This window comes from Guillardia theta, assembly GCF_000315625.1.
Source record: "Guillardia theta CCMP2712 unplaced genomic scaffold GUITHscaffold_5, whole genome shotgun sequence".
Taxonomy (NCBI): domain Eukaryota; class Cryptophyceae; order Pyrenomonadales; family Geminigeraceae; genus Guillardia; species Guillardia theta.
This window is the reverse complement of record NW_005434669.1, coordinates 391-26,197: the sequence shown is the minus strand read 5'-3', so window position 1 is coordinate 26,197 and position 25,807 is coordinate 391. Positions and strand designations below refer to the sequence as shown.

At 46.6% G+C, this 25,807-nt stretch overlaps 7 protein-coding genes across 7 annotated transcripts; 3 read left to right on the top strand and 4 right to left on the bottom strand.

Annotated features, from left to right (window-relative positions):
- Window positions 1–55: 55 nt before the first annotated feature.
- On the bottom strand, window positions 56–1,663 carry GUITHDRAFT_132650 (hypothetical protein; the record flags this gene model as incomplete). The annotated part of the gene is made up of 5 exons (XM_005840457.1): window positions 56–178; window positions 230–428; window positions 476–832; window positions 884–1,581; window positions 1,643–1,663. 5 exons carry the CDS (start codon window positions 1,661–1,663, stop codon window positions 56–58), a joined length of 1,398 nt encoding a protein of 465 aa, XP_005840514.1.
- Window positions 1,664–4,888: 3,225 nt separating this feature from the next.
- Window positions 4,889–5,679, top strand: GUITHDRAFT_150211 (hypothetical protein). The gene is made up of 2 exons (XM_005840456.1): window positions 4,889–5,075; window positions 5,141–5,679. Exons 1-2 carry the CDS (start codon window positions 4,927–4,929, stop codon window positions 5,664–5,666), a joined length of 675 nt encoding a protein of 224 aa, XP_005840513.1. The 5' UTR covers window positions 4,889–4,926; the 3' UTR covers window positions 5,667–5,679.
- A 210-nt stretch (window positions 5,680–5,889) lies between these two features.
- Window positions 5,890–6,489, bottom strand: GUITHDRAFT_100518 (hypothetical protein; the record flags this gene model as incomplete). The annotated part of the gene is made up of 5 exons (XM_005840455.1): window positions 5,890–5,939; window positions 5,984–6,041; window positions 6,087–6,190; window positions 6,235–6,409; window positions 6,454–6,489. The coding sequence occupies 5 exons, from the start codon at window positions 6,487–6,489 to the stop codon at window positions 5,890–5,892; spliced, it is 423 nt and encodes a 140-aa protein (XP_005840512.1).
- A 658-nt stretch (window positions 6,490–7,147) lies between these two features.
- Window positions 7,148–11,091, bottom strand: GUITHDRAFT_100517 (hypothetical protein; the record flags this gene model as incomplete). Its single annotated transcript, XM_005840454.1, has 3 exons — window positions 7,148–10,321; window positions 10,367–10,474; window positions 10,528–11,091. The coding sequence occupies 3 exons, from the start codon at window positions 11,089–11,091 to the stop codon at window positions 7,148–7,150; spliced, it is 3,846 nt and encodes a 1,281-aa protein (XP_005840511.1).
- Window positions 11,092–12,332: 1,241 nt separating this feature from the next.
- Window positions 12,333–13,931, top strand: GUITHDRAFT_100516 (hypothetical protein; the record flags this gene model as incomplete). The annotated part of the gene is made up of 1 exon (XM_005840453.1): window positions 12,333–13,931. The coding sequence occupies one exon, from the start codon at window positions 12,333–12,335 to the stop codon at window positions 13,929–13,931; it is 1,599 nt and encodes a 532-aa protein (XP_005840510.1).
- Window positions 13,932–14,931: 1,000 nt separating this feature from the next.
- GUITHDRAFT_100515 (hypothetical protein) lies at window positions 14,932–15,657 on the bottom strand (the record flags this gene model as incomplete). Its single annotated transcript, XM_005840452.1, has 1 exon — window positions 14,932–15,657. The coding sequence occupies one exon, from the start codon at window positions 15,655–15,657 to the stop codon at window positions 14,932–14,934; it is 726 nt and encodes a 241-aa protein (XP_005840509.1).
- A 4,823-nt stretch (window positions 15,658–20,480) lies between these two features.
- On the top strand, window positions 20,481–21,816 carry GUITHDRAFT_100514 (hypothetical protein; the record flags this gene model as incomplete). Its single annotated transcript, XM_005840451.1, has 9 exons — window positions 20,481–20,799; window positions 20,847–20,904; window positions 20,952–21,026; window positions 21,069–21,110; window positions 21,163–21,244; window positions 21,416–21,511; window positions 21,557–21,615; window positions 21,668–21,690; window positions 21,740–21,816. The coding sequence occupies 9 exons, from the start codon at window positions 20,481–20,483 to the stop codon at window positions 21,814–21,816; spliced, it is 831 nt and encodes a 276-aa protein (XP_005840508.1).
- Between the last annotated feature and the right edge of the window lie 3,991 nt (window positions 21,817–25,807).

The window sequence follows — 25,807 nt, the reverse complement described above, 5'->3', positions numbered from 1 at the left end:
TGCATGTTCTCGTCTAGATGTACCCGAGAAATAATCATGTTTCCTCCTCCTCAAATTACTTGGCTTTCTCTCTGCGCATCTTTCGCTTTTGCTGCTTAGACAACTGCTGTCCTTCTCTCTTGGTCAATCCCCTTAGCGTTTTAGCCTTCAACTCATCGCGACTCAATGGTCTTTCCTCCTGTAAAAAACGATCTTGTTAAAGGGAGTTCTCTCACAAGTTTTTGATTACATCTTCATCACTCTCTTCCTCCGTTTCATCTTCGTCGCCGATCACTGGAGGGTCGATGTTGATTACTGTGCTTCCTGCTGGGGCGGCAGGTCCTTGGCCAAAGACAGCCACGACATCTCCAGATCCTTCCTTGTCTTTCGAAGTCTTCTGATAGATTTGAAGCAGTTCGTTGGTCCGCTGCTCGATGATCCCAAGGTACCTGGCAAGCAGATCAACTCTCGCGCTCTTCATCAAGTATTGTCCTACTGCATCATATTGGACTCCGTGACTCCGGTGGTACCCAGCATGTCACTCAGAGCTGCTTTGTCACATCCGATCTTGTTGAATATGCTTTGAATGCCTTGCTCCAGCTGGCTGACAGTCTTGGCAGCTTTGAGAGCCTTTGCTTCGTATTGTTCTGCTCTCGCCTCCGTGCTGGCAAGACGGTCTTCGAGGTCCTTGAGTAATTTCTTCCTCTGGCGATCATTCTGGCCACCTTGTCCCTTGTATTTTTCAATTTCTGTCTTGATGTCAGCAATCTGCTCTTCCAGCTTCTCGATCTCATTATTCAATTCGTTCACGTAGTTGAATAGAGAGAAATTTTGATCTTCAGCATCGATGAACCTGAAAAGTCAAAGTGAGCTACAAGACTTCATTGCTTGAAAAAATGATTACGTTTGAACAAGCTCGTCGATATTGTCGATGCCAGTCGCATTCTTTATCTCGTTGAAAGCTTCCTCAAAGCTTTGAGCGCGATCAAGATTGGCTTTTTGAGCTGCTTTGTCCTTGGCTGTGTTCCAGCTGCCTCGGACCAGCGTTTTGCGCAGAGCTGCACTGTCGTCCTCAGCACTTCGACTTCTTTCCTGCCCGGCCATTCTTTCTTTCAGCCTCCTGTCCTGTTCCAGAACTCTTCCAAGCTCTCTCCATTCCTGTTCGAATTGAGCTTGTTCTTTGTCGGCGTGGGCTTTCAAGAGCGACATCTCATTTTGTGCCTGATCACGAGCCTCATAGGCGATGTTTGAAATTTCAATGATTTGGGCCATTTCTTTCTTCTTCTCATGAAGTTCTTTGGCTAGTTTTGCATTGATTTGATCAAAAATGACTCTTTCACGCCTCAAGTTGTCGATCTCCTCTCTCAACTTCTTGTTATATGCTAGCGCTTCATTGAACTTGATCAGGGCCTTGTCAAGTCGATTTTCAAGCACTCTTATTTGTTTTTGTACAGATCGATCGACTTCTTTGCAAGCATTGACCCCTCCGCGTGATGATTGCATGTCCAGCATTTTGGCTGTGAGGACTTTAGTTTGTTTCTCAAAATCTTCGAGTCGACGTTTTTCCAAGTCAATCTTTCTCTGATACTTTTCAACTGTATCCTGCAAGCCTGCAACAGATAGCCTTGTCAGTCTGGGTGTTACCAAGGAAGGAGGTACTCACTCGCAATAAATGAAATGGCATGCCCGTTTTCATTCGTATTTTGCTGTGCTTCCGATGACAGCTGCTCCTTCAACCTTTCATTTTCCTTCTTGATTTTCTCAATCGCCTTGATTGATAGGTTCTATTAGAAAACTTGACTCCGGATCAACAAATTCTTGCCTGTCTTTGCCGCTTTATGATGTTTTGGGACTCCTCAGAATAACGCTGCCGATCAGTCTCCATCATCCTGTAGCTGCGCTGCAAAGCAGCGAGTTCTGCTTCTTTATCTGCATCTGTGCAGTAACAGTCACAGATAAGACAAGAATCAAGATTAATTTTGACAACCTGCCATGATGGATTGTTTCAAAAGGCTCAGTTCCTTTCCAACCGCTGCTGCTTTACCTCAAATGCCCTCGTCGAAACAAGACGAGGAAGAAGCAGTTTTGAATTTATTTGTCTGAGAGCAGTTGTTTGTCACGATGTTTCGATTGTTTCACTGTTTGTCCGTGCTTCCTCTGCTCTTTCCCTTGAGCCTCTCAGACGCACTCTGCAATCCCTCGCGCCATGTTGGGGCCTCAACTGACAAAGCACCAGGGGTACTCAAGTAGCGGGGGGTACTTGTGTAACATGATGACGATAACCGTTCCTAGGGTAGGTAGTACTAGCGATCACCATCGGACCCCGCCAGCCGCCAGCCCGGTGATGGGGAAGTGGGGTGGTGGGGTCCCCGCTCGGAGCTGGTATGACAGTCCGTAGTTTCAGTGACTCACTCACTGTACGGTAGGCCGGGCCGGGCCCACCGTCGGTGGCACTGGGCCGCGGCACCGCGCCGGGCCTGATACCCGGGGCGCCGTAGGCAGGCTGCCCGTCACAGGCCGCTGTACGGCTGAAAGTTTACTCAAACTCGGTTAACTTAACTGATACCTTCAAACGGTTCACAGGCTCGAGTCCCGGGAGTTTTGCCCCGCACCACGGCATTAGGCCGGCCCGGGGCGGCCAGCCTATCCGACGGTCGCAAGGTGCCATCATTGATCGGATCCGATGCCTCACTGATCACCGGCCTCGTTCACGCCGGTGCGACTCTCGGCCCGGCCCGGCGTCGGACTCTCAGTCGCGGCGGCCGCCGGGCCGGGCCCGGCTGAGTGACTGCCAATAAATGCAACGGTTTGTAACCGATATGTCCCTTCCCATCGTAGGCCGCTGTTAATCACCCACCCCTGTCCAGTCGGTTGGCCTACCTCCACCCACCACCCCTGTTGTCTACCTGCATGTTTGAAATTCTCCTCAGGGAAGACGCACCGATCGTGGTTGAACCAACGAACAGTGTGAGGTGCAGGTGAAAGGTAGATAAGCCTTTTTACTTAAAGATTAAAATATGAAATCTCTATGCCTGAAGGGATTCTCGAAGTGCCGGTATCGTTGGACCCCACCGACCTTTTTTGCTTTGAGGTTTTGAGGGGTGTGGGTACCCACCCCTTCCCTCTCTGTACCCTACCCTGTGTTGCCTTCTCCCCGATCCCTTAACCTCACAGACCGGGAAGCCATGGTGTGGAATCGTCCGCGAAGGCGGTGAGAGGAGGGGGAATGGAGATGAGAGTGATGTCGATCACATGTTTCCTGCTTCATTCTCAATGCTGGTCTCCTTCCTTTTCTACTCGTGATGGAATGATGTCATATTCCTGTAGAAACTCTTCGATGTGAATATCTTCTTCTTGTTAACACCCTAGTTGTGCAATTTTGGAAATCAGGGGGAGAATTCTGAAGGACTTTTGTACCTAGCACTGTCGTTCATTGAGGAATCTCTGTGTACGTCACGAATTTTTTCACGTGTAGGCATGAAAAGAGTTCAGTATTGTGTTCGTCAGATGTGTCTTTTCGTGTGAAAAGGATAGTTGACAGAATTCCAAGATATGAATATCTGGAAATTTTATGAAATTCTATGGATCTTCTTGATCGTTCGAAGCAGCATTGATCTTCACCTAGCATCTGACGTTGTACCGTCCAGATGAGCTGGTCCCTTCCTGCAAGGCAAACATGACAATACAAGGCCAAAACATAATGAAACAGCTTTTGTGGATTCTACTTGTGATGTTGGTTCAACACCCAGCTGAAGGTGTGTCCTCTTTGCATCAGAGTATTGGAATGATCTGATATCGATGCAATCTAGGAGGTCATTTCAAATATGCTTCCTTGAGTTGGAGTAAACCAGCTGACCTCCCTTCAAGCTACGTTCGCTTTACCTTGGTGACTGCACTTGTTTTTTCTCGATGTTGTTTCGGCTTGTGACTTTAATTTAGGTGAGTGCCTGGAGCACAGAGTTCTTACCTTTCAAGTACCAAACGCAGAATCAACAGATCGCTGTGGGGGACACAATTCGAATCCAAGGGCTTGGCAATCCCGTTCTAAATTTTGGAGATGGACAGTCCAGCATCGTGTTAACAAAAGTTTTGCTTGTGGACAATGAACTGAAAATGTGGAGAGGTGAAGCCGTAATTGAACACGAATATGCAGATGTTTCTCAGAATTACGTGGCATATTTCTCAGGCTGTTGTCGATCACAGTCTGTGCTAAACAGGAATGATGGCTACTTCAACGTTTCAAGTGAGGTTCTGATGTCAGATGCCATTCTTTTTACACCGCACTTTGCCATCTTGCCAAGAGTTATCTTGCAGACAGATGCGTTGACCCCTTTCTATCTCACTGCTTATGATTCTGGTCCACACCCGCTGCAATCACAAAATGCATCCCGCTTCGTGTGGTTTTTAAGGAATGAGACCTTCTGGAACGCGAATGGACTTTACATTAACCAAACGACGGGAGCAATGTGGGTCAACATGACTGATCTTGCCAAATCTACTGCTGCAGCAGAAAATCTGTATTGGATGCAAGTCGAAGTCACTGATGCCGAGCATAACACGAAGGCAGTAGCGGACTTCGAACTTCAAATATTTGGTGTGCAGACTTCGATTCCAGTATATGACAGCAACTTCAGTCAAGGAATAGATGCTTATCCTGCAGTGAACGAAGCGTACAAGATGTACACTTATCAGTACGTGCTTCGGTTCATGATGCCTGGTGCCGATCCAGTGTCGTTGAGATTGTTAACCAGCAGTGTGCCTGATGGGTTTGTTGTGAGTGACGTCAATCCCATGCTCTCGAACGTGCGGGGAGGCTATACAGGGTATGAAGCTTCGGTCGTTTGGACCGTTCCTGCCATCATGGATAGTTGGACTGTAATATGTCTTCAAGTCTTCGTGAATAGTACTAATCCCATCGGATCGGCACAATCGTGTATTGACTTCTACATGAGACAAGATCACGGACCTGTGTGGGAGAACCCAAAGCAGAGCAGAGTTGAAGAGTACATCTTCATGGGTCAAACATGGACGTATGAACTGGTTGCAAAGGATATGAATCTAGCTGACAACATCACCATCACGCCGATTGGTTTGCCGTGAGTTGATTTGATGTTTCTACAATTAGTGTCATACTGAACGATTTCTCTTTGATTCATTGCAGGTCGGGAGCTGCTGTAACGCCTGTGTATCGGGATTCAAACTCACAATCTAATATTGTTTCGATGAATGTGACTTGGGTGCCTCCTCCAAAGTCAGGCGGGGAAGTACGCGACTTCTGCTTCCAGGCATCTGATTACCTCAACGGCAAGAACGGAGGAGGTTCCTCACAGGTTTGCTTTGAACTGAGGATACCAAAGTGTCTTTACATGGTGAGGACTGGGGATACTCTTAAATCGATTGCAGCAAACTTCAGCACGAGTTGGCTGCAACTGTGGGCGCTGAACAAGGGTATCTCGAAGCCAGAAGGCTATGGACTTGAGGGGGGGATCACTGCCGGGCAGCTAATCAACGTCGGTCAGCTCGTGCTCATCAATCCGGGTGATACTCTGGAGAAGCTCGCGGCGAAATTTGGTACGACCATGCGGCTCATCCTGGACATGAACCAGGACATTACACCCTTACAACCGTTGGTGGTTGGGCAGCACGTATGCGTCATCCCCAGCAGCTGTGCAGAGAGGGCTCTGTAATTGTTGTTGTCTCCTTGAAAGGGGGGGGGAAGAGGGGGGGGTATCGTCTTGTACTTGATGCTTTGACAAGAGCTAGGCTCTTGGGCTTGTCTTGAAGCCTCACTTTAAACTCCTGGATTTGCATCTGGGATTTAGCTTAGAAATTGTATTATGAAACTGTTTGTTAGTCGCTTGTTATCTACTTTCCTAACGGCGTTCCGAATTGATAAACGAATAGCGAATCTTATTTGTCGCGCGCTGCGAACGGGTTTCTCCCCATGGCCGCAGTGTACACTGTGATGAAGTCAGGGAAAAGCAGAAACACTCGCACAACTCACAAGCTGCGTAGCTTGTTATTTCGTTGCTCTTGAGCCCAACTGAGATTCGTTGCTTCATCTGCCGCTGTCCGTCAGTCACCGGAATCTTGTTTTCTTGGAGAACCAGAGGCGTGCTAAACCATCCAATTTCATGGCTGCTTGTGATGGGAGCAGCATACTTCTCCGTCGGAACCTTGCGAGTCTCTTTGATTGTCTTGTCCAACTCCTCTACGAGAAAGCGACTCAGAAATGAACATGTAGGGCAAACAGACCCATGATGTCGTGCGACGCTCCTGATGCTTCACCAAACCTCTGCAGGTCTTCATTCGGCTTTCCAGTGACCATACTATTGACAAGATTCTTGGGATTAAGACGAAAAGTCTCGTTTAGGCGTGCATTCTTGCGCTCTTTCCGGATAGTTTCTGCCCTTATAAGATTCAAAGCAACCTGCACGTTTGTCATTCAGTAATCAAGAATTACACTGAACGTACCTCATCAAACTTGATTTCCTTCTGAGATTCGCCCATTACCAGTAATCTTCCACTCGAAGCTTTAGATGAGTGAGTAAACCTATGCAGGTTTCGATCAGAGCCAATTGTTGAAGTGAGATTCAGAGTCACAAGAATGGTCCTGCTATTCTCTTTCTTCACAAGCTCTCGAATGAAAACGAAACCCATCTCCTCAATCATCATTACAAAGCTGTGTAAAGCGGTGAAACTGAGCAGATACCTCTCGTGTTGAGCCTAGGTGCTGTACTCCTGCATCACCCTCCCCTGTTGTCTTCTTCTCTCACCCAGCATGCTATCAATCCTACAGCATCTCCACGTCGCTGCCCTTCCTCTCTCTCTCTCTCCTCGTCGCTGCCCTCCCCCCGTCATTCTCCTCGTCGCTGCCCTCCCTCTCCCTCCCTCCCTCTCTCCCTCTCCTCGTCGCTGCCCTCCCCCTGTCATTCTCCTCGTCGCTGCCGTCCCTGCCTCGGAGCCCCAGGCATTAAAAACGGCTGTTACGGTTTCCATCTGTAACGAGGCGGACGCGACCACGCTGCCAAGACAATGAGAATTATAACTGATGAGATGTGAAGAGTTTGATCGACTCGAGACCTGCATGAAAGTGTAGAGAGTTTACTTCTACTACACAGTAAGAGCTGTTGGGTATCTCCCCTATCAGTCAAGGTCTATTTCTCTTCTATTCTCCTCGCAGGTCACGAAAGCTCACATATCGTTTGTGCCCTGACGCATTTCGTAGTTTCATGAAAGAGCGCAAGACAAGCTGCAGCTCGCAGACATGGCGCGACACCCCCACCCTCCCGCTCTCCTCCCCTACCACGCACAGATTGATCGCCACGTCCCGATACCCAGCCGACCCCCTCGCGTCGTACGCCTCGTCGAAGCGGTTCTTGATGCGCATCACCCGGATCTCGCTGTCCCTCGTGATCGCCTGCACTGCCACGCTGAGGTCCTGCAGGCTGTCGAACACGATCGCCTCGCGTACCACATCCACCAGCTTGCTCACGTCCCCGCCGTACGACCTCACGATCTTCTCCACCGCCCTTGTCGACCCCTTCAGCCCTGCCCACTTGATCTTCGCCTCCTCCTCCGGCTTCCCTGCCGCCTCTCGCCATGAGATGTACGAGGCAGCTCCATCCTCTCCTCGCCCAGCAAAGTAGCCGCCGGCGATGTGAGCAATGTGCTGCACCTTGCGGAGGAAGAGGGGATAGACAAGAATGGCTTGCGCGTAGAGCTGATCCAGGGATTTCACTGGGCTTGGCTGGATGTTCGGAGTTGGCAGAATTGTCAAGCTTACTTGTGGGTTGGATGAAACGAAGTTCTGGTCGCTTTCAGTCTGGTGAATTTCATCGAAAAGTTGGCGAACGATCGTTTCTCTAACATTCTCTTGCACACGTTTCAGCATTTCTTGTTGATCGGAGATATCAGTCTGTACTATAGATTTCCATTCTGTTTCGTATGCCTTGAGGTCTTTTTCAATCTTCTTGAATGAAATGAATTTGCTCACGTATCTGGCGAGTGTGATCAAGGCGTAGATGCACAAGAAGGCGAAGGGGTCTGGTTGAAGGTAAAACGACAGTCGTCCGCATATCACAACAGAGTGGACTCCTGACAGCGCAAAGACTGTACCCCACAAGACCGGGATGAATGAGAGGAACCATTTTTGCCTGAACCAAGCAAGACAACCCAGCATGATCCACAAGATTCCCTGAATGATTGTGTCGAAATTCGCATAAAACAAATCTCTTCCTTCCACCCACTGACCCAGCATAACCACGAGAACAGAAACGCCAGGACCCGCAATGGAACAACAAAAGAAAGCTTGAGAAAGTCGTATCAAATTGCAAATTCGTGAAAGAGCTGTGATAAGAAACGCGAATATCATGGGGATGTAACAACCATATTGTAACAAGTTAAAGTTCCAAGTCGCTCGGAGATCGACTTCGGAAAACGATCCTCGTTGAAGGCTCGTCAAAAAGTTTTTCGATCCCTTCACAGCATCCTCTCCGCACTGAAGATGGAGAAACTGGCTCGAAGATGTGGCAATCAACGTCCAATCCTTCTTGGCTACTGATGGCTGCCTGGGATCGAAATCCTCCTCCATGCGGTATATTTGAAAAATTACCGCGTCAGCCCATTCGGTGCCCTGCTCTTCATTATTCCTGAAGCGAACGGCATTGAACCCCAGCACTTCTTTCGAATACAAAACAGCGTCAGCTCCATTAAGCCAAAGTTTGGTTGAAGTTTGGTTGACACGACAGCCAGATCTGTACAGAACAAGGTCAGAGACCGAGGGCTTAGTGAGCAAAGCTGCATCAGTCCCATTGCGAGTCTTTACAGTTCTGAAGAGGACCGCTCGAGCTGAGAAAAGATTCATGCTCTCGTTGTCATGGCGGTGCAGAACAAAGAGACCGAGGAGCCCAAATACGATGAGAGAAAACAAGAAAATTGTTTGAAACTTCCATAGCAGAGCCCTTACAGGTGTTGCAGAAAACAAAACGCTGGTCCAGCTTGCATTGCGAAAACCGTTCGAGCCGTTCTCAAGAGCCCGATCAAGAATATTACATGGCAAAGAAATCTTTAGCATCGAAAACTGAAAGAGCCGTGAGAAGCCATCGCATGACTTGATAAAGTCGTCGAAAGAATTTTGTGCTTTATCTGCTAAGTCTGAAGCATAATCAGACACTCGTCGCGTTGAAATAGCAATATCCTTGACGCGAATCGGCTTCTTAGACTTCAAAAACATGTCAACCTTTCTCTGAAACGCAGCAGTGAGAGATCGAAGAAAGTCACAATAACAACTCTTATAGTGCAAGTATCGTGAATGCTGATCAGAACTTTCGATGATGGATAACTCTCTCAACTTGCATTGAAGCTCGCAGACATGGCGCGACACCCCCACCCTCCCGCTCTCCTCCCCTACCACGCACAGATTGATCGCCACGTCCCGATACCCCGCCGACCCCCTCGCGTCGTACGCCTCGTCGAAGCGGTTCTTGATGCGCATCACCCGGATCTCGCTGTCCCTCGTGATCGCCTGCACTGCCACGCTGAGGTCCTGCAGGCTGTCGAACACGATCGCCTCGCGTACCACATCCACCAGCTTGCTCACGTCCCCGCCGTACGACCTCACGATCTTCTCCACCGCCCTTGTCGACCCCTTCAGCCCTGCCCACTTGATCTTCGCCTCCTCCTCCGGCTTCCCTGCCGCCTCTCGCCATGAGATGTACGAGGCAGCTCCATCCTCTCCTCGCCCAGCAAAGTAGCCGCCGGCGATGTGAGCAATGTGCTGCACCTTGCGGAGGAAGAGGGGATAGACAAGAATGGCTTGCGCGTAGAGCTGATCCAAATTCGAGATGCAATATGCCTGATATTCAGCTTTGGCTCTGTCGATGAAGGTAGAACGAAACAGTTTGTTCTTCATCTTGAGCGAAGCTGGCGAATTTCGCTCGACAACGACTGCCCCTTTTCCGAGATCAATCTGTTTTGTAGAAGTTATACTTTGCATTGCAGCTTGAAATCGCTGTGAGATTTCATAGGACTCTCGTTGCACTGTCAACAAGGTTTTTTGAATGCTCTGCAAGTATATATGAGCATGTTCATTACGCGAAATTCTGTCCCATGCTTTATCAAACTGTTGCTCATCCTGTCTCACGTCGAAACGAGCTTTTCGCGAAACGTAGATTTGGGTCATAATCACCGAGATCATCACGGCAGCGACAAAACATTCAGAAAGAATCTGAGAATTGCCGTTCGACACTTTGTCGATCAGGTTAACCGCTGCCCAGATAAGTCCAAACTCAAAACCAAAAATATCTGAAAAAATCAGTGGAGTCGGGAAAAGAAGGAGGGTCTGCAACGCAGGTCATTGAATTCGACAGAAAAATTGAAATCGAACCGTCAAGCCTTCTGTCAAGGGCACGCCATAGCACTCGCCGCCGATTCGAAAGAGGATGGCCGATCCGATCAACAACAGGGATGCAATGGTGAATCCAGTGCACAAAATCTGAGAATCGCAGTTGCTGTCAGAAGTCAGCGTCAAACACGCATCACACTCACCAGCATTAAATCATCACTGCCATGCCATACAAAAAGGAAGCCCAGCATTAGAGAAAACACTTCAATCAGCCGCGCAACAGAAACCAAGATGGTTGGTGTCATACACCATGATGATGTAAAATCAAAGACAACCTCGCCACCTCGCGTAGTCGGCATCTCTATCCCTTCGTAATTCAACTCCAAGGAGTCTCTGATCAAAGAGCAATATGGTTTGCTCACTGCTAAATTCTTCCACTTCTCGCCATCTTCCGATATTTCGAGAATCACCAAAGACATGTCGGTGACTGGTGAGTCATATCCGTTCCTCAAGAACCACCCGTTGAAGGCAACAGGCTGCTCATACTCATTCACGATTCGGTCCCCCGTGCGACGAGAGCTCGCAGGCTCAAGGTAGCATCCATTCATTAAAAGTCCAGCCTCCCCCGCGAAGCCTACATCTTGTCCTGCTGATCCGTTGCGCATCATTAGCACTGAAAATCTGGCGAAACGAGAATGCAGAGTGACGGAATTTGAGTCCCAGAGAGTTGAATCAAAGAGAAAACGGTTCGGGCTAAGAGCTATCATAGTCGCCCACAGCAAAAGTAGCTGGGGGGCTGATCTCAATGATGATGAAATTGGCTTTTTCGCAAAAGATTGTAGACAGAGAATCTTGCCGATGCTTCTAGAATCTGTCGCTCTAGAAAATCACCAGGCTGAAGGGCAAATCGTCTGACGTAATGAATGAAATACTCTTTCTGCTCTTCCAATGCTGTAGACATCCGATTGTCGCCCTGGAATTCATCAGTGAAAGGATGAGGTTGAGACTCCATCCCTTGTGGGTTAACCTCTCTTTGTAGTTGATTTACTTCCTGATCTTCTTACAGGACCATGGCGTCTCGTCTTTCCCGCATGTCCCACCTGTGCATATCATCGCTCCCATAGCAATAAAGGAGCACGCTGAGGGAGTGGGTGGGGTCGTAAATTCGGGTCCATTTTATGTATTTCTGGTCTACATTGGGACGGGTGGCCGCTGCTGTTCTGGAGGGTTGTCTCTGTTTCGGACTCCTTTCAGGGGGTGGGGTACACGAACAATGGATTTAATGCAGGGGGTGGGTACTTTACACTTCTGCCAGTCAAACTCCCCGGCCGTGACTCGAAGGCCGCCCGGCCGCAAGAGTTCTTAAGGTCGCCGAAGGCGAGTCTCAGGCTCAGTGCCTGAGCCACGGGCCGGGCCGGGCCGGCCCGGCAAAAAGCAGTACGAGGACAATCAGGAGAGGCGAGGAGGCTTGACCCTGATGACACTACTGTCGCACAGGCCAAACGGCGAGAATCAAGAGAAAAGACAGCGAGAACCAAACCTAATCCTGCCGACTGCTGTCCCCGCACTAGTCAATTCAAGTATACAGCCTGGCAGTAACCGTGAACTCTAGGGCCGGGTAGGCGGCACCGGGCTTCATGTGGTACTACCATAGTACTGGGCGGCGCCGCCTCAGGGCCCGGGGCCCGGGGCCGGGGTTGCCTGTCACTGCCAAGTTGAAGGGCCATAAATCCGAGGATTCTCGGAGCTTCGAAAATTTTGGCGGGAACCAAGCAGGGCCCGGGAGGGGCAGGAAGCGTGTTGATAAGCGAAGCATAACCAAGACATCTTGAGAGGATCTTGAGAGCATAGCAGCGAAGAGATCTTGAGAGCATAGCAGCGAAGAGATCTTGAGAGCATAGAAGCATCAGAGCTCACATTATTTGATCACGCAAGCTCATCTTTATTGATCCCACACAGCCCCAAAAAAGATACTTCTGCTCTTCGACCTCAACTTGGCACGGCAAAAATGCGGTCAGGGTTTTTGGTCAAATCCAAAAAGGCATGCTATTCGGAAGGCGAGATTGAAGAGAAACTATTGGAAATGAAAGCAAAGCCATATGACAAGGAAGTTCAAGAGAAAGCTTGTGTTTACATTTCGGATCTTTGGGAAAGGCGTGATGTCCATCATGTTGTATTGAAGCATGGTGGCATCGAAATGTTGATCGCTGCTCTCAAGAATTATCCTAATGTCACTCACATACAATTTTCCGCACTCTGGGACTTGAAGTATCTTGCAGGGCATACTTCTCAAAGAATCAAACAGATTCAATCAGGAGTAATTGACCTGCTCATAATCATGATGAAGTCGCACCAAGAAATTCTAATGCTGCAGCAACTCGGCATGGAATTTCTCACAGAGTTTGCCATAAATGGGCAAGAAAAGGCTTGTGCAAGACCTGAAATACTTGACATCGTGAATCACTCGATGCGGAAACACCGGCAGTGTGCTGATTTCCTTTATTTTGCCATTTATTTCGTAGCAGCCATTACTGAAGTTGATGGAGTGATCAAGGCCATAATTGACAAGGGTATTCTCAGAGGGGTAGTGGATGTCATGAAATCTACCTGCCACGATGAGGAGGTTCAGGCAGCCATCGTCACTCTACTGGCGAGAATCAGCCAGGGTGAATTTATCGAAACCATCGTGAAGGAGGCAGACATGGATGTGATAGCTCAAGCCATGAAAAGATTCCCGAGCAGCCAGAAGATACAAGCTGGAGTTTGTCAAATTATCGATAAATGCAGACTGAGCGTCGAATTTGAAGATGTGTTTGGTCAAAAGAGAGCCGTTGAGCATTTGGTTGAATTGCTGGATGAGTGTAAGAAACCTGGTATGATCGAATACGCTTTAAACGCCATTACCAGTATTGCGGCCTCCAAATCACTTGCTTCGAAATTGAAATCAGCCGGAGCTATTGAGATAGTCAGAAGGCTCCTCGATGAGAATCCTCATTCCGTGCAAGTTCAGAACCAAGCAAGATCCTTCCTTACGATCATGAGCTTGCATGTCACTGATGACAAATTCTCTGCAACTGGGAGGGGCGGGTTTGATAATACAAGCAAGTCATTGGGGAAAAAATCTGAAGAAAGATCCCGCCTGAACCCAAATAGCAAAAAGCAAACATCCTCTGTCAACAGTTTCGAGAAAGATGAAATTGAAAGGATTGTTGCAAGCATCGAAGGAAGATCAGCACAAAGTAAAGAGAATGTTAAGAAAGGCAAAGGCCAGAAAAGGAAGGACAATGTAAATGCAGATACCAATGAGTTGAAAACAGACAACAAGAGTGGCGGGGGTTCGGGAAATCTCGGCCAGACCAACAAGACCAAAGATCAAGCAGAGATGCAAGAGTCGCAAGAAAACGACGAAAAGACCGAATCAAGCCAATCGGTCGAAGATCCCAGCAATGGATGTGTGATTTGCATGAATTCATTTGCATCGCACGCTTACATTCCATGTGGTCATCAATGCGTCTGTCTTGAGTGCAGTACTCAATTCTCCAACCGCTGCCCTGTTTGCAATCAAGAGAGCCAAATGGTCATCAAGATCTGGCAGTATGCAGCTTGAAAGAGCCCTTTCTCATTTTCGAAGTTCTACCGATGAGTTGCGTGAAATCGATGCCATAGATATTCTTAAATCAAAGATGAGCATATTGATTTGCGTAATAAATCAAGGTGGAGGTATGCATCGTGAACAAGAATCATGTTTCACACTCTCAAATGCAGTTTTTGAAACTAGATGACCCTACGGCACTGAAATGAAAATAATGAAAATTCAATGGGTTCTAAATACATTACATGCTCTTCGGTTGCCTCAAGACCTTCTCGATCTAAATATCATTGTTGAGTCGAGCAGACAAGAAATATCTCCAAGCAGAAAGATACAAAGGAACCAGGACTGTTTCCTGGTTGCGACAGGGTGAGTCTTCTTACAAGAACTGAAACTCGAATGTCACCAATGTAAGATAATTCGGGTCCACGTGATTCCCACTGCAGAAAAGGAATAGGAGTAGACCAAGCGGAGCACTGATTATGGCTTTGTGAAGAGCAGAGTATGCCGCCTGTATGAAAAAGTAAGCTGATGCGCAGAAACAATTTGATCCGGATACTTCAGATGCTTCACACAACAAGCTATAAAACATTGAGAAGTTAGTTGTGGAGGGAGAACAATCAAGCTACCTTGATGATTCACCAATCGACGAAAGCGCTGCAATTGCGATCCAGCTGACAACCAGCGAAGAGCCCTGTGAATGGCAATCAACCAACCGAGTAAGGGAGAAAATGGTTGAACGTAATAGAACGAAATGAATTTGGAGGGAGGGAGGGAGGGAGGGAGGGGGTTCATTTTATGGAGTAAGGAAAGGAGGAAAAAGAGCGCAGAATCAAGTTAGAACCATGCAAAGACTTGAAGCAAGATGCTCTGCATTTGCAGAAATCGGTTTTGATAACCCCCACAGGTTCTGTATGCCCTGCTGTCCAGCAGCTTGTATAATGTCATGAGTAAAGACAGCAGAGAAAATAGCCTAATCATGTATTATCAATGACTCTCTGCATGCTTTTGCAAGAGTTCATGAACTTACAGCGGAATCTCCTGCGATAAGCTGCTTGTCCACATTTCGCCGGAAATTCATCTTCAAGAAAGTCCTGCCGGTACGAGTTGCTCTAGTCTTCCATGGCAGTGCTGTCTTGATTGGTAGGACGACATTTCCATATGGGCATGCAACCAACTTGTTCTCACACCTGAAAAGTCGGGGGTATCGGTGATGGCGTATCCAAGCATTTGGAGGCGATCCCAAATCGTCAGCCCTATCCAAATATGCAAGAAATTCCTTTTCTGCATTTTCATCAGGATGGATGAAAGGATCTTCGTCGGTATAGTTTCGTCTTGTGTGTGAAATCGGCGGTTCTTCCAAGAGCATCTCGTAGATTTCTTCGTCAACGGGAACGCCTATGTCAACAATCTTCTGCTTCCTCCCAGGATCACGCAATCGCCCTTTCAACCCGATCTCTTCAATACGTTTCTCAAACTTGTTCTGAATCTCGTTAAGTTTGGCAGCGGCTTCTTTGTCCTCGTTCTCAAGCGCCTTGACATGAGCGTGAAAGTCAGCGTCCATCTTTTTGAGCATTCGCTCGGCATCTCCAGTCTGCATGGCACCCCCTCTCAATCGTTGAAGGTGCTGGTGAGCTTCATGAGCATGAAGTGACGATGAAGCCTCTGTTGCAGTCCTTCCCCAACTTCCTCCCGACGCCACCAGAAGCCCTAGCAGCCCTGCTACCCCGACCTTCCTTGCCATGCCGTTGCCTTCTTGCGCAATGTCACGTGGAAGCTAGCAAGTCGATGCCTTCAACAATTTTATAAAATGATACACTGAGGCGAGCTCGTGATATTAGCTTCCTGCTGTGTTGAGTAAACTCTAGCAGAAGCGCCGGATAGTCGGCTACATGACCCATCTATTTCCGGAGCCGATCGGATGCGGCAGGCAGGCGCAGCTAAAACATACAACGTAGAGGGAGAAGATTGGTTGAGGAGCGATGCTGACCTGAGCGATGCTGACCTGAGCGATGCTGACCTGATGATAGGAGTGTCAGTGATGAGATGACATTTGACTGTGACCGTGGGTGTGAAAGGATGGTGTCAGCATCATTGTTTTTGTGAAAGCTTGTTGTCGAAGCTCCCAGGTCTTAAAAACTTCCTACTCGACCTGATCTATTCGATGCTCAGATGTTCGCGCTTTTGCTCGAAAGCTCAAAGAAGATTTCGGATCCCTTCGGACAGGTCTGAACTTGCGATGGTTTGAGTACTGGAATGACGTCATTGGCAGGGGCCTAACTTCAATGGAACTGCGGGAGTCTACGAGGCCGTTCCCATCGAGAAATGCGGATTCATTGCATCCAAGGATGGATCTACTGGCAAGGCAACGACCTGCTACAGGGGAAACCAGTATGAGTAATTCACCGCATGGTTTGGTTGCTGTATCACAGGGTTCAGTCTCATTGATTTAGTAAACCTAGGCTGAAAATTCATCTGTCGTCAGTTCTTTTCACTCCTTTCAGGCATATGTATAGCTTGATCCATGCCCTCCTCCTCGCTGGTAGTCTTCTCTTCTCCAATGTTTGTCAAACATGTCAAGCGCGACTTGAACGCTATCAAGTCGTCCAGATATTGCCTGTCACTGTTTGCAAGCAAACTGCAAGCTTTCTTCATCTCTATTTCCTGGATTATCATTCAGCTGCTTGCAAGTTTTAGCTATTCTTACCATCTGTTTTTGTCGAAATTCCAAGTTGGAACATAGAGATCTGGTCGATTCATTTTTCCTATCGAAGAGTATTTGCAATCAGGCTTTGTTCACAGCAAGTGTTTTTTATAAGTACCTTGTGAGAAGCTGTATCCTGCTCAAAAGTTGATGCTTTTCTTCAAGCAATTCTGCAAGCTGAACCTGGCACACTCCATCATTCACATCATACAGCTCTAACAAACACTGTTCAGCAAACCTGAACGTCATTTTTGGATTTTTTCAAATTTTTGATTTCAATTTGCTGTGTCATTCAATCATCGAGAAAATGCTTCATTTGTATTTTGGGTATACATGTTTTTGCTGCAGCATAAGAATTCCGTTTTCAATTTTCTGATATGATCATCAATACGAAACAAAAGGTTGATACAGATCAGCACTCTTCTTACCTGCATGTATTGATGCAGTTGATTAGCTTCCAACTGATAATTTTTGGATGAGGGTTTCGGACAGTTGATGCTGGACTTACCTGCAGCTGTTGTTTTTCTTCTTGCAGACTGCAATGGCAAAGTCAGCAGATCGACTGGCATACAAACAACTAGAAGGATGTCGAAATCAAACATTTTGAGTCGCCTATTGAGATCTTGCACGACTTCATCTAGTGATATCATCTTCTGGTTGAGAGCTGTATTTTCTTCAATCTTAGCGTCCCTCTGCAATGGTGACATCACAGAAACACTCAGGCGGGTTCAATCACCTCTGCACACAAATCATTAAACTTTCTCTTCAAGTCAGCAACGTTTTGATTCCACTATCAGAGAAAACTCCTTCAACGGCGCATTCATTGTTTTGAAAAACGACCTTAGTCTGCAGTCCTTGTGAGACTTCCACTTGCTTGTATAGCCTAGCTGTTTCATGCTCGTTTAGATTTGAATTTTGACGATGCTCTTCATCAAAAAGCAAATTTGGTCAGAAAGCTTACTTGCTTGTTGCTGGAGTTCCTCATTGGAGCTTTGTAATTTACAAATCTCACGTGTCTTGATCTAAATGTGTCACAGTGACCGAAAAGATCACAAATTTCAGAGCCAACACCTCAAGTTGTGACTCAATTGATTTGTTGAAGTCTTTGGTTCTCTCCACCTGAAGACCCGGATTGCTGTAAGCTCCATACACATTTGTAGCTGGAGACCTCTTCTTTCAACTCTGAAACATGTGCTTGTTCAGCCTTCACCTCTCTCATCCTTTGATTGCGCTAAATACAATTCAAGATTGAGCATAATGCGGTCATAGATGAACTGAAACGAACCTCTTCGACAAGCAATTCTACTTCGAGTTCTGCTGCTTGTAAACGCATTTCAATCTTAGTAGAAAGGTCAATAATTCACTGATGAAATGTCATGCGCATACCAATTGTTTGTCTTTTACCAGTTCATTCATTTTGGTTCCTTGTAAGCCTTGCTGAAGTCGAGAATTTTGCAGTTCATTTGAAAGTCGTTCCAACTCGCCATGAGCCAACATCATTTTTTCCTTTGTGTCGTCAAGTTCTTTCCCACTGGTGTCAAGTTTTGTTTGCAATTCCTCTTTGAGAATCTGATCTAAAAATCATATTAGCACCCAAATGCAGAAAAACATTAGCTACATCGTTTTCTCTCATTACGCAGCGATTGCAATTCCAACATTCTTCTCGATTCTACGCTTCGGTCATTTTCCACCTGCTTTGAGAATAAAATAAAAAACAACATGGAAACTTGACTCACTTTCACTTTTACGGAAAACAGCAAAGCGTCCAGGCTCTCCAATTCAAAGCAACACGAACATAATGACGTTTCACAGGTTGAGTAGGAATTCCAGTATTTGGCATGCATTTGTGCATTTTTTGACTCAAATGAATTCTTAATTGTATCCACTTCCATTGATTTTGCTGCAAGGTTTTCTTGTAGAGTTTGAACATATGAATTCAGCTGCTGTAGTTCTCTTACAAAATGCTGTGAAAAGTCAAATCGAAAATCAATCTCATTCTGTTTACATGTTGCTTTCCCGCAGCTAAGTGGATATCTTCTATCATAAAATGGAGAGTTTCCTGATCAAAATGTCACAAGATAGTACTTGACAAACATCGAGACATTCAGCAGCGTGTAAGTTGCTTCAAAGTCGTTTACAAGAATTTGAGAAATTCTGTTTGCTTGTTTCAATCTGATGCTGAGATCCAAGTTTTCTTCGCCAACGGTCTTGACTCGTCTTGACATCATTTGTTCTGTGACCTCTTTCTCTCTCAATTCATTAGAAAGTCGCTCAATGTCAATTAAGAACTGTTGGTTGCTTTGATTCAGACGGCAGATTTCTGCTTTTTGCTCATTTCTCAACTGCACATAAGTCAAGAGAAGGAATATATCCAACCAAAAACTCTGCATCACCCTGTCGTGTTCATGAAGGGATTTCTCATACTTCGTCTGGATTTCCACCTCTTTTAGATGCATACTTTGCTGTCCACTGAAGAGTCATTGATTTTCACCGTCAGTGAACAAAACATGAATACCTGGACAGCGATGCATTTCTTGTGTAAGTTGAGACAAAAAGTTTCCAAAGGATTGATCTGATTCTCTATCTCACTTAGTGTTTTACTGAGCATGTGCTCCTCCGCTCGATAAACTTGCAGCTCCTTGCTGATCATTGTAATATGTAGTTTCATTGCATTCATTTGATCACTAAATTGTTTCTGAGAGCATGAAGAGTCTTGTTGATAACAAGCTAGCTGGGCATTTTTTATTTCCAGTTTCTCCTGCAATTCTCGGTTGTGAGTGAGTTCAATCTCATTTGACAGTTTGCAGCCTTCTAACATTCGGATGAGCTGACATTTTTCATTATCTAGCATCATGCATGTTTCCTCTCTCAGCTTCAGTTCATCAAGAAGTTTCTCGTAAGCTGCTTGTTTTGAACTCACATCGACTTTGAGTCTGCCGCATAACTCTTGGCTGATTTTTAGCTCTTGTCGTAGTTTGTCTATAGTGTCAAAAGCTTCTTGCTTCGACGATTCGATCTGTGAATTCTCATATATTAGTGTCTCACATTTCCTTTGCAGAAACGCGATATTGTTTGACAGGGATTGTTTGGAATTTCCCACGGAATGTATTTCCGACTGTAAGTGGAATAAAGTTGCTTCTTGAATTTCAACTTTAGTTTTATAGCTTGAAATTGACTCTTCAGCGAAATCTATCTGAAACCTTATTGAAGAGCTGACCTCAGCGAGGTTTTCTTCTATCGTATCAAAGAGATCTTTTGTAAACTGTGTTTCTTCCTGATGCTGATAATTCTTCAAACTAACTCCTTCGTTGTATACATCCAAAAGTAGAGCTAGAAATTGTTCAAAGTTCACAATTTGTTCGTTTGCTTCAGAAATATCTCTCGTGTTTTCGTTTCCTTGTCTTGACCAAAGATATCGTGCTGTGCGAGTTGAAATCCACTTAGGAACCGTCCCAAAAGATTTCAAATGTCGCCAAAAATCGTCAAAATTTACAGATGCTGCTCTTTTTGTTTTGCCTTCATCATCAGGTCTGATTTTGGTCTGAACAAGACTCTGAAAACATCTTCTATCCCCATGCTTCTTCATGAATTCTGAGCATTCATTGTCCACAGAGCACACATACAAAATTTTTGTTAACTGTGAAATTGTTTTCAGTGATGCCTGTATTGATTGGTCAGTATATGGAAGCGAGCTATGGTTCAATGGATCCCAATTAGTTGCGCGCTCGGACACGATCCCATTTGGTTTGTCCATCCCTTCATACTTATCAAAGCCTTTTATCGCCGAAATCCTGGGCATGCAGGAACAAGAGGCGACCAGGGACGACTGAGAAGAAGGAAGAAGAGAAGAGACTTGCGAAAGCATGTCCGAGACCTCCAAGGCTTCGAGGAGCATCGCGTCGGCGTCAGTGTCCATCGTTTTTCAATATACACTCCTTTTTGAAAAGTTGAAAAAAAAGCCATCAAAGTTTGACGCAGCCATGGAGGTTGAGGCAGCAAGAATGAAGCAAGAAAGCATGGATATTCGTCTCAAGACTTCACTGATGAAAGGAGCCTTCGAGAAGCAAACTGATATGCGAGCTGCTCTCTTTCATGATGTGATCAGCTCTTGTACGGAGAATTCGCCGGCAGAATTGAGCGAATCTAGCATTGTTCCTGTCCAGCTTGAAGAACCAGAAGACAGTCAGTGATGTCTCTGCATTTGTCCACCATCTCATCGTTTCTCGCAGATGCAGTTCCATGCGATATCCTCCCATACTTGAAGGCTCAAGTTTACGATGCCGTCTCGTAATTCAAACCTCATTGCAACCAGGAACTGATCCAACCCGCTGTAGAGGGCTCAACATGGATCAAGATGTTTGCAGACACTTGAAGCTGCTGGGTCTTGTAAATAATGCATCATTATCTGTGTGTGCTCGATGATGTTATAGCCAACACTGACTTGCTGCAAGCATGCACCAAGAAAACATGTCAACGTTGATGAAATTTCGTCGGTGACCATGAACATAATCACCTTGAATTACTCACGATACAAAAGAAATTTAGCCAAGAATACGATCTCTATTTCAGAAGTCAGCCGTACAACATGTCGCCGAGCGAAGCAATTCGAACCTTCGGTTCGGACAGGGTGAAGTCAACTACGAATCTGAAAGCAATGGTAGTTCTAAATACCCTGAGTTCAAATTTTAAGATGATGAATTATTTCAGGCCGAAGGAGACGTTTTGAGTTGGTGTAACTATCAACGAAAGAATATTGTACTCATCTCTGGCCATTGACGCTGTGTAAATCGTGTTATAGGAATTGCTTTACGCCACACACAGCTCAATGCAAGTGACAAATCAACCCATTTCGCAGGGAATCAAACCTCTGCACAAGACATCAGAAGTGGACAAGGTTAAGGACGAAGCTGTTTACTAAAGTTACATTGTGTTTCCGCAGAAATCTACTCAAAGGGTAGCACGGCCAAGGCCGAAATGGCCAAAGTCAATATCACTAAGGTCATACATTCGTATATTTCATGGAAATAACTTTCCCTGACAGTTCAAGTAGTGGAGACGATGAAGACAATGAAAGTGAGGCATCGAAGCACATGATGAATTCCCCCTACACAGTAGCAAACAGGTCGAGAATCTCCAGTGATCTATCGAAACCTGAGCAAGACCAAGCGAAAGCACGGCACTCAAAGGTCAAACAGCTAAAAGACAGCATCAAAGCCATTCTCTCAAACTGAATGTATAAGATATCGAAGCGAAAGAAATGTTCGTGTCTAGTTTCTGAGACTCGCGGTAACCGCTGCACAATGTCCTCCTCCAGCACAAAACACTCTATCTGAATTTTCAAGTTAGAAACAGTGTGCTCTGAATTGCAGTTTTAGTAGCATACTTTGGTGCATTTCAACTTCAATCTTGGTCGGTGAAAATCGATTTTCTGTATCACCTGTACCAAGATTGCCATGTTCATTCCAACCTGCTGCGAATAGCTAAAATGTTTAAGCACTCATCGAAAATTGGATAACATTTCTGACTACCGTTTTATCTCGACAAGCAAGAATCATTTCACTTCCGCAGCAAAACTTGAAAGCAATGAGAGGGAATCGAATAGCAAAATAAGAAATACATCTTCCCAATGATCCTTGAATGTAGAACATTGGCCGAAATTGTTTCTTCCTGTAGCTTTTAAGGTGCGGTCCTCATACAAAACCACTGTATGCGACCATCCAGCATCAATCTGATCGTTCGAGATTACAATTTGAATAAAATCACGGAACAAGAGGATCACAAACCTTTAAAATTTTCTTATCATTCAGCTCCTCAATAACTAGCAGGATGGTATCAAACATGAAATAATCACAAGTCTATTACTTCTTGGCGTAGGAAAACTCGACGGACTGTGACTTCCAAGTTGTCCATGTTTGTTCGATCCTACACCCCAGACTCGTCCAGCATTGTCCAGTATCACTGTATGCTTCCAACCGCATGCCTAAGGACACATCAGGAGCTGACAAGAGCTTGGCTACTACTGACCACTTGTACTGCTCTGCTACCATCCTTTGGTTCCCAGCGGATTGGATTTTGCCCGACCTGAAAAATTCTAAGGCAACTTTTGCTGACAAACAACTCGGAGGCACAAATAACCTTCATTGCTCCTTCATCGTCATGACAGACGACCCCATGCTTCCCCCAGAAAAAGCATGCACCATTTTCTGTTACAGCTGCTGCATGAAAAACACCACCATCAACATCTTTGAAGTTCTGTTCTCCAATACTCAAGTGATCCGCCACTGTGTATGGTTCCCATCGCCCTTGACCAAACGCCCACAGTCTTCCCTCCAAGTCTATGGAGAAGGACTCTTCGTGCCCTGCTGAAATTTTTTGGCAGGGAGGTAAACCATGGACAGGCAGGATATCGCAACTCTCGGCAGTGTTTGTTCTTCTGCCAAGCTGACCCTTCGCGTTCCAACCCCACGACCAAACCTTCCCTTGATTATCAAGAGCAAGGCTGTGTCCACCCCCAAGTGCCAGCTGTTGAATTGATGCTGGGTCCATGTGCTGCATGCTTCTCACAGAATTTGGTTGGAGGCTGTCGAGTCCGTCGTATCCTAGCTGTCCATACTGGTTGCTTCCCCAGAGCCGTAGCCGAGCAGTCATTTGTGGATCTGGAGCAGTCCCGTCAACGTTCGGCAAAGCTACAAGAATTATCCGTGCGAAAAAAGAGATAGACAAAAGAGTTTCCATGAAGCCCATTGAGGAATCAAAATCATGCCGATCTTTGTTGTTCCCACTTCATGTCATTTCCTTCTCTCAAAGGGAAACTTGAAGTCCAAGTCAAGAGACAGGGGAAGGGATTCTGTGGTGCTTAGTAGAGGGGATGCTGTTGTGCTTAGAGGGGATTCTGTTGTGCTCAGAGGGGATGCTGTTGTGCTCAGAGGGGATGCTGTTGTGCTTAGAGGGGATGCTGTTGTGCTTAGAGGGGATGCTGTTGTGCTTAGAGGGGATGCTGTTCCTAGAGGGGATGCTGGTGCTAGAGAGGCATCTAGGGGTTGGTGGCTAAGCTACACATGGGTTGAACTCGACCCCAGTTTGTTTTGCCCCTCATACAGCACCCTTTGTGTGCCAACCGTCAGGGTTTAGGGTTTAGGGTTTAGGGTTTAGGGTTTAGGGTTTAGGGTTTAGGGTTTAGGGTTTAGGGTTTAGGGTTTAGGGTTTAGGGTTTAGGGTTTAGGCAGCGCCGGTTATTTCAGGCAGCGCCGGTTATTTCAGGCAGCGCCGGTTATTTCAGGCAGCGCCGGTTATTTCAGGCAGCGCCGGTTATTTCAGGCAGCGCCGGTTATTTCAGGCAGCGCCGGTTATTTCAGGCAGCGCCGGTTATTTCAGGCAGCGCCGGTTATTTCAGGCAGCGCCGGTTATTTCAGGCAGCGCCGGTTATTTCAGGCAGCGCCGGTTATTTCAGGCAGCGCCGGTTATTTCAGGCAGCGCCGGTTATTTCAGGCAGCGCCGGTTATTTCAGGCAGCGCCGGTTATTTCAGGCAGCGCCGGTTATTTCAGGCAGCGCCGGTTATTTCAGGCAGCGCCGGTTATTTCAGGCAGCGCCGGTTATTTCAGGCAGCGCCGGTTATTTCAGGCAGCGCCGGTTATTTCAGGCAGCGCCGGTTATTTCAGGCAGCGCCGGTTATTTCAGGCAGCGCCGGTTATTTCAGGCAGCGCCGGTTATTTCAGGCAGCGCCGGTTATTTCAGGCACCATGGCTGCACGCGTGGTGTAGGGGAAGCTGCCAGGGCGCCAAGGAAGCTGCAAGCGAGAGGTTTGTATACTTCAAATAGCTTTCTAAGTATGGTTCTTCAGTATGATGAAAATGTTCGCAACCTGCTGTATCGGAGATCATGCCAATACACGCAGAGCGGACTTGTGGATGCCTCTGTCCTCGAAGCTGATCTCGTCGAGAGGGTGAAGAGCTTCGCGAAGCGTTATCCGAACAGCAGGACAGCCCAGGCTTGCAAGGCTGTGGAGGGATGCACCCCCGACGCTATCGCAGAAGCCATCCGCTCGACATGTCAGCAGGCACGACGTGAGTTTCTGCAAGAAGCGATGACTGGATGGAGTGACGCATCCAGAGAATGGTTTATGCAGCAGATTGAAGAAGCGAAGGGAAGTGCAGCATCATCCGAGCGAACACAATCGCAATCGGTTTACTTCTGCAACATGTCCTTGAGGAAGGAATACAGATCAAAAGGGGAAATCAAGTCACAATAATGTACCAGTCCACACGTTTCCACCGCTTTATGACAAATACGTTGCGAATGGATACCATGCGATACGAAGACGAACTGCTGGAGGACCTACATGATCGGTTACTCACTTGCATGAGGAAACTCGAAGGGAGGGGAATCAGGATCCGACTCCAACTAGCAAAAGAATCTCATAGAAACATTCAAGAGGCAAAGGAAATGGCCAAGCAAGCAAAACAAACATTTGCCTCGGGATGGGAGAAAGCAATCTACGATAGTCCAATGGAATTCATCATTGCAGGAGAAGAAAATCCTACATCAGGATTCGATCGCTTGAAGAAATGGGACTACATTATCAGACAACAGACAATGGTGGCAAGGATTCGAGCGGGAGACCTCACCTTGACAGAGAAATTCATGCTCGAAATGCATGTGGGAAGAGATTTACTAGGGAGAGGGTTCAAACAATGTGAAGGGTCAGTTACGCGAACAGCTATCCAAGCGATCACCTTCTCAGCACCGACGAGGAAGAAGCTCTTTCAATGGGGGAAGACTAACTCACCATGTTGTCCTCACTGTCCAGATCGAGAAGAAACCTGGGGTCATGTTCAGCTAGCGTGCAAGCAGTTCCAAGATATGATTCAAAAAGCACACAATGAAGTCATGAAGAAGATCAAGGTAAGACTGCAGCAGAGTTGGAGGAAACAAAGGGTACAGGTCAATTCATGGTGGGACACCCCAATACGCATCGTGATGGAAGCGATGGGGACTTCAATGCACCGAGAAGGGCACTGGATACCTGACGGTTGCTGCTACTTTGCAAGCATCAAACGCATTGTCCTCATCGAATTTGCAAGGACATCGGAATATGACGGAGTCGGACAAACAGGCCTGGAATGCCTGAAGAAGAAATTTCAGGAAAAGGAAGAGAAATATGCCCCCCTACGAGCAGAAATCACAGCTTTG

What these genes read in the sequence shown, in the direction of transcription:
- GUITHDRAFT_150211 (XM_005840456.1), top strand. Translation starts at nt 4,927, where the DNA reads ATGAGACAAGATCACGGACCTGTGTGGGAGAACCCAAAGCAGAGCAGA. An exon ending in ATCACGCCGATTGGTTTGCC is followed by an intron (nt 5,076 to 5,140) that starts GTGAGTTGATTT and finishes GATTCATTGCAG; the next exon opens with GTCGGGAGCTGCTGTAACGC.